The 6910-nt window shown below is 46.1% G+C and overlaps 1 protein-coding gene across 1 annotated transcript; it reads left to right on the plus strand.

The window, feature by feature from the left end:
• The first annotated feature begins 423 nt into the window (after nucleotides 1-423).
• Nucleotides 424-2201, plus strand: LOC123124959 (uncharacterized). Its single transcript, XM_044545505.1, has one exon. The coding sequence runs from the start codon at nucleotides 637-639 to the stop codon at nucleotides 1846-1848; it is 1212 nt and encodes a 403-aa protein (XP_044401440.1). The 5' UTR covers nucleotides 424-636; the 3' UTR covers nucleotides 1849-2201.
• The last annotated feature ends 4709 nt before the right edge of the window (nucleotides 2202-6910 follow it).

The raw sequence follows: 6910 nt of genomic DNA on the forward strand, positions 1-6910 counted from the left end.
AGAAACCAAACGAGAAAAAGTAAGAGCACTCTCTCGAAGTCTAATGATCTATACTAATTCTCCCCCTTTGGCAACAAGTACCAAAAAGTTCAAAGCAGTATAGAGCTAAACGTCTCTCTAGGCCTGATCTTCAGCGGCTCATGGTGAGGAAGTCCTCTGACTTGCAGCGCCAGTGTGCATAAACGTCGAAGTGGAGATAAGTGCATCCGCGAAATGCTTTGACAAAGTCTTCTGTGCCGGAGGAGTGGAGACGGCAGAAAATTCGAAGAAGGCGACGTCTAAACAGATGAGAGAAAAGACAGGGTCTCATGTTTTTTTTTCTCACCTTCTACCGTAAACTAACAGTAGAAAACAGTCCGCAAAGGGCTAATCCTTTTTTAATCAAAACCATATTTTATAATTAAAACCATATTATTGCGCAAAGCCAAATGGTTGAACACAACCCCTCAGGAAAAAAAAGAGGAAAATCCTTAAAAAAGGAAAAAAGAGAGGATGGACCCAAAGCGCGAGTGTATGTGTTGAGGCCTGGTCCGGTTCACACCTGGCAACTTGGGGCTCCATTGCATCTGACTCGGGGTCCTCGGCCCACCCTGCAGAATTCGACTCATCTCAGCTTCTCCTCTTCCTCGTCGGCGCATGGCGGCGCCGCCGCCGATAGACGAGCCTCTGCGGCTGCCGCCTCTCCCGGCGGACACCATCTTGGAGATCTTGTCCCGCGTGGGCGACGCTACCGCCGTCGTGCGCTGCGCAGCCACCTGCAAAGCATGGCGCCGCCTCATCCTGGAGCCGTCCTTCCTCTCCCGCGGTCGCGCCGGGCGCTCCGACCCCTCCCCTCTCCTCGGCTTCTTCTTCCTGGACACTTCCCAGAAGCTGCCCCGTCGCCGCCTCTACCTCCGCCGCCCCACGCGCTTCCTCCCCCTCGGCCCCTCTCAGTCGCAGGCAACCGCCCTCCCCCTGTCCCACTTCTTGCCGAAGCCGGACGCGGCCGGCCTCAGCGGGTTCGCCCCCGTCACGTCAGGCGCCGGCGGGCTCCTTGCCCTCCGCCGTTCCCCGGCCAGCTCGTGCGACCCCGTCAGGATCTGCGTCTGCGACCCCGTGGCCGGGACCTCCACCTTCCTCCCCCCTCTCCCGCCCACAACATCCCCCGAGAACATCGTCTTCCTCGACGCCGATGGCTCCTCGTTCCGCCTCCTTGCGGCGATGGACCGCCCAAATGGGATCCGCCTGCGCGTCTTCTCCTCCCAGACCGGGCAGTGGGGCACGGCTGTGACGGCCCAACTTCCTGGTAACATGGTGGTCCACCTCTGCTCCCCTGCCGTCGTGCACCGTGGTGCCGTCCACTGGATATGCGGCACCCGTGCCCTCCCGAATGCGGTGCACGCACTGGCCGTTCGCCCCGGCCAGGCCGATGTCTCGGTGTGCCGATTCGACCTTCCGCTGCGCGCAGGCATTCACCGCCTGAACCACGCCGCAGAAGCCGTTCGCCTGTTCAGTTCAGCTCAGGGGTGTCTCTCCTTGGTTCTTCTGGATGAACCTTTGATCTCCGTCTGGAACTTCAAAGACAATGGCGCTGATGGCAGGCCCTGGGAGCTTCACAAGACGGTACATCTGATGTCGGTGTTGCCGTCGACAATCTTTGATCCTTCTGCGGAGTGGGGGCTCTCTGTCGTAGCATCGTGCGACCAGAGTGGCTCCTTGTTTTTGCGTGCTGTGGGTGAGGGCGGCCTGTTTGTGCTCAACCTGGAGACGGAGGCGATGTCGAGGGTACGCAACGACCACTGCGCCAAGTTCCTGTGCCCATATGTGGCGAATCTGAGTTCTTGCCTGGGAGCCATGAAGAATTTCTGATGTTGGACTCAAAATTCAGGTTTCTGAACACACTAGTTTAATGCATATTAAGAGATGAGTGTTCAGTTCTGTTTCGATGAATTCTACAGGTTTACTCTTATCTGTACTGTTTAAAGTTTCATCAGCTTATTGTATTTGGCTTTGCTTATTATAGTCTTCATTTCTACTCCCTCTGTCCCAGAATATAAGAACGTTTTTTACACTAGCATAGTATAAAAAACGTTCTTATATTTTGGGACGGAGGGAGTAATAATCAGTGTCCTCTACTGCTAAACTTGAATTTGGATATGATTACAGTTTGTATGTCCAGTGGGGTTCTATGATGCGAAACTGAAAGAAACAGGATTAAATTGTGCCTATTTTCTTCGATTCACTATGCCAATAATGCAATTTGCTGTTTCTTGGAAGGCAAGATTTTAGTTATCCAAGCCAATGTGAACAATAGGAGAAATTTTATTGCTTTGCATTTGACCACATATTCAATACGAACTGGCTACCTGATTTTTAAAAATTCTGAGGTGACAACTCTTTTGATCGGGTAGTAAGAGAAAAAAGAACACATAAAAATGGGAATTTGCCAGATTATGATTACTAGAGCTGACAGTTCCATCATATCTGAGAGTTAGTATGACACAATATACGTTCCATCATGTCTGAGAATATATGACACAATATATGTTAGTATGACACAATATATGTGCACACAATTTTCTAATATCTAAATAGCCTGTCCTCACTACTAGATTTCTCTGCACATGTGTGCTTCCATATTGTGAATAGCCAGACATCATCGTGAGTTGTATACGTCATGCAGTAGATATTTCCATATTGTAAAGTTCAATTAGAAATTTGTGGAGTTGATTTTGATGTCTCTAATTTGTTCAGAATTGGGAATTTTAATTTCTAACAAACACTCAAAGTATGATTGTGAAGCTGAGGTCAAAACCGAAGCCCTGAAAATAACAATATCATTCTCTCATATTAGTAATGTCTCGATATTCTAGCAAAACATCAGCCTTAAAAGCTAAAACAAAAATGTGAAGTCAGGAAACATCTTTACTCCCTCAATTCCAATGAATAAGGCGCGCATGCATTTTAAAATCTAACTTTAACCATAAATTAGACCAATAATACTATATAGTTTTATGACTTAAAAATTATTACATTGAAAACTTCGTTTGTATATGAATACTCTGCGTTTGGTTTAGGGTTAGGGACTACAATGGTATGCTTTTTTTCAGGTATTACCCACATTTGGTTGGTCTAATTTATGGTCAAACTTCAATTTTGAAATGCGGGCGCACCTTATTCATTCCAATGGAGGGAGTATCAACTTGGCTAAATTCTGGAAATTCAAAGTTTATCGACACAACATTGAAAGAAGAACCTTAACTAAGACATATGCTTTTAAATATATATTTTTGAACTTTTTTATTTTGTAATAGGAAGTCAATGGAATTATGGTTACAAAATTACCATTCCTACTTTGGCTGGCCATAGTAGTGGTATCTTAGCCGGTATCATGCACTCGGGACTAGTAAACACGCTGATATGGCAGACAATTAAAGAAGAAAGAGAGAGAGAGTTAGAGTAATATAGAAAGATACAATAACATAATAAATGATATGCTACTATGTGTCATGCATGGCAATAAATAAGATAATTTATGACACTATGCACTATAAAAGTAGCATCATGCACTGATCATATGGAAGCGGATTAGGAGCACTCGTCGACGACACACTCGAAAATCACTGTCGGTCGTCTGCCGGCTCGGGATGCGCGCCACTTTTGCCGAAATGAATTTTTACATGTGAATACAGGACCAACTAGTATAGCTTAGCAGTGTGTACATGTCCTGCTTCATTTAATATGGTTGGGCCGGGTAAATTCGCCAGCTAAAGTCAGCATTCATTGATCTATATTGACTGGTCGGAGACTTTAGCATGTCGCCTTCATGGCCAATTTTGAAAACAGTGTATGTAAGTACAAGTGGTGCGTTGGAGATTGTTTGTTACCGTGGTAGAAATTGCGTTTATGGATCTCTGCCAATAAATTCAGAAAATGTTTTGCCATACATGGTGGCAAGTAAAGAAAACATGGATGTACGGCATAGAATGGCGCGTGTACATTCGGACATAAAAATTTGTTATACATAGTGAAGTATCGAGACAACAAGAATTTCATATGACAACAGTTATGTCCGGCATGGAATGGCGCGTGTACAGTCGGAGATAAGAATTTGTTATACATAGTGAAGAATCGAGACGACAAGAATTTCATATGACAACGATTAGGATTAAAACCGTTGGTAGGCGTTACAAGTTCACAAGCACTAAGCAACCACATCAGGTGCTTTGTGAGAAGAAAAAATTACATAGTGGTTGGAAATACTAGTCCGGCCTAGGCGGACAGATGGATTACTGATTTCTAAAGACATATCAGCATATTGTAACAACATCGGGTCTCCATGCCAGATCGGCAGAACAATAAACAAGTACTGGTTGTGCTAACAGTTGCACATTAGGGGAAGAGGTCGCAGCAGTGTAATCTTGGCAAAATACAAGCGGTTCAGGCGACCCTGCAGCATACGAACAGCACGGCGAGCAGATTCAATGCCAGAAGGGCGATGATGATGCGGTGGAACTTCCTGTCTTCACGAGAAGGGATGGTGAACAGCCTGGGCCATTTGGCGCGAATGACGTTTATGTAGTTCTCCTCCCATTTCCAGAAGTTGCACTTGCGAGACTAGAACAGAAAAATGGAACTTGAAATTTATAGCAAGAAACACAACAAAATGTAAACAGGTTAGTAAAGATGCCTGGTACGTACCCACTCGTGCTAGCACTTGTAGAAGTGCTTGCCTGGATTGGTGTTTGTGCGGGATACCCAACACTGAACCATGCCATTGTTGCAGAATGGGCAAACTATGAGTGGCAGGGGTGCCTGCTCCTCTAGTGCAACAAGGGGAGCGCTGGAGCTTGACATGGCAATGAGAACCATATAAGAATGGGACAGAGCGTAGCTGAGGAAGAGCTGAGCTGAGAATGAAACTCCTTGGGGAAGATATGGTGTGGTGAAGAAGATGGCCTCTTTTAAGCCAAGGAGGTAGGAGGAAGATGAGCGTGTGCATTTAATTGTAATAGGGTAGTTGGAGGTTGGTAGTTGTGTCTGGATCCATCTACTTTGGACAGGAACTATCTGCGGCGGGACATAACGCGTGCATTGTACTTCTTCTATACACCACAGTGAAAAAGATGACATGATTCTGAAAAGCTGGCAATACAATGTTTCTATTATAGTGGGTTCGGATCCCAATGCGAATGGATGCGCATGATTTCAGTGGGCATGGTCGCCGTGTGCTCCTATGCAATTTCGGGTATCATATGCATGATACTAAGGCCCCTCTCAATGCTCCACCTTGTACAGGTGCTAAGCCTTTCACGTAGGCAAAAAATCTGATGTGGCAAGTTATTTAAGAGGAGAGAGATGGGTGTGGTGACCCTAGGAAGAAATAATGCTAAGCGTGTGAACCTAGACAAAACATTTAAATGGTGGAAGCCCTCCAATACATGAAGAGTTTTAGTTGCTAAATCATTAAAGAAAGCAAGCTTAGCTACCATAAGCTAAACACCTATGCATTGAGGAGTATAGTTGCTAAGCTATTTAATGTGCTTAGCACCTCATCTAAGCACCGATGCACAATGCAACAGCCTAAGGCTATCCATAGTGGGAATAACTTCAGCAATAATATAAAGTCCAACTCAGCAAATTTGCTTATGTGGCAATGATTTAATGAGAAGAGAGATAATTAACATAGCTAGTCACTCAAACTACGAGTAATATCACACATACCAAAACAAGATGAGTCTACAAGTTAATAAATAAAGTGTTGCATGACACCACATATATGTTACTCCCCACTATAGAGGTAGTAACATATGCATATTACTAGTCTAAGTTACTCTCCATTATGACCCCACTATGAGTAGCCACCCATGTAGGTTTTTATTTTGAAACCATACTCCTGCATGTTAATTAATGGTTGGGACACGGTGTCGGTGTCAAAACCAGCAGATCTCGGGTAGGGGGTCCCGAACTGTGCGTCTAAGGTTGATGATAATAGGAGACGGGGGACACGATGTTTACCCAGGTTCGGGCCCTCTCGATGGAGGTAATACCCTACTTCCTGCTTGATTGATCTTGATGAATATGAGGATTACAAGAGTTGATCTACCACGAGATCGTAATGGCTAAACCCTTGATGTCTAGCATGTATGATTGTGATTGCCTCTACGGACTAAACCCTCCGGTTTATATAGACACCGGACGGGACTAGGGTTGTACAAAGTCGGTTACAGAGAAAGGAATCTTCATATCCGAACGCTAAGCTTTCCATCCACGCCAAGGAGAGTCCCATCCGGACACGGAAAAAAGTCTTCTGTCTTGTATCTTCATAGCCCATTAGTCCGGCCCATGTTACACAGCCCGGACGCCCGAGGACCCCTTAATCCAGGACTCCCTCAGTAGCCCCTGAACCAGGCTTCAATGACGAGGTGTCCAGCGCGCCGATTGTCTTCGGCATTGCAAGGCGGGTTCCTCCTCCGAATACTCAAAAGCAGCCAGAAAACGTGTCCGGCTCTGCAAAGCAAGTACCACACACAACCGCAGAGAGTATAATATTTCACGATTCCAATCTACTGACAACTTTTGTAGCGCGACATTACGTCGCTGCCCGGCCATTTTTTCGAACCGTTTTTTAGCCTCCCGCTCCACGTTTCAAGATGCGGTTTTCATTGGCATGTCTTGTCAAAGCAGAGATCGTGTCCCCTTATTGCGGGATTCTCATCAATACGGGCATGGGTAATCCAACCGCGCCGTCTGCACGACCCTTGGGGAATAGGCGAGTTTTAAGGCGAGTGGGGAGGCGCTTGATATTCGCTGCATTTATAAGGAGACAAGGATTCACCCCCTTTCACCCACGCCTTCCCTCTCTCTGCCCACCCATTCTCGAGCTCCAGCGCCCAAGCTCTCATCCTCTCCGCCTCAAAAAAAGCACTCC

The sequence above is a fragment of the Triticum aestivum genome, chromosome 5D (genome assembly GCF_018294505.1).
Source record: "Triticum aestivum cultivar Chinese Spring chromosome 5D, IWGSC CS RefSeq v2.1, whole genome shotgun sequence".
Classification (NCBI taxonomy): Eukaryota; Viridiplantae; Streptophyta; class Magnoliopsida; order Poales; family Poaceae; genus Triticum; species Triticum aestivum.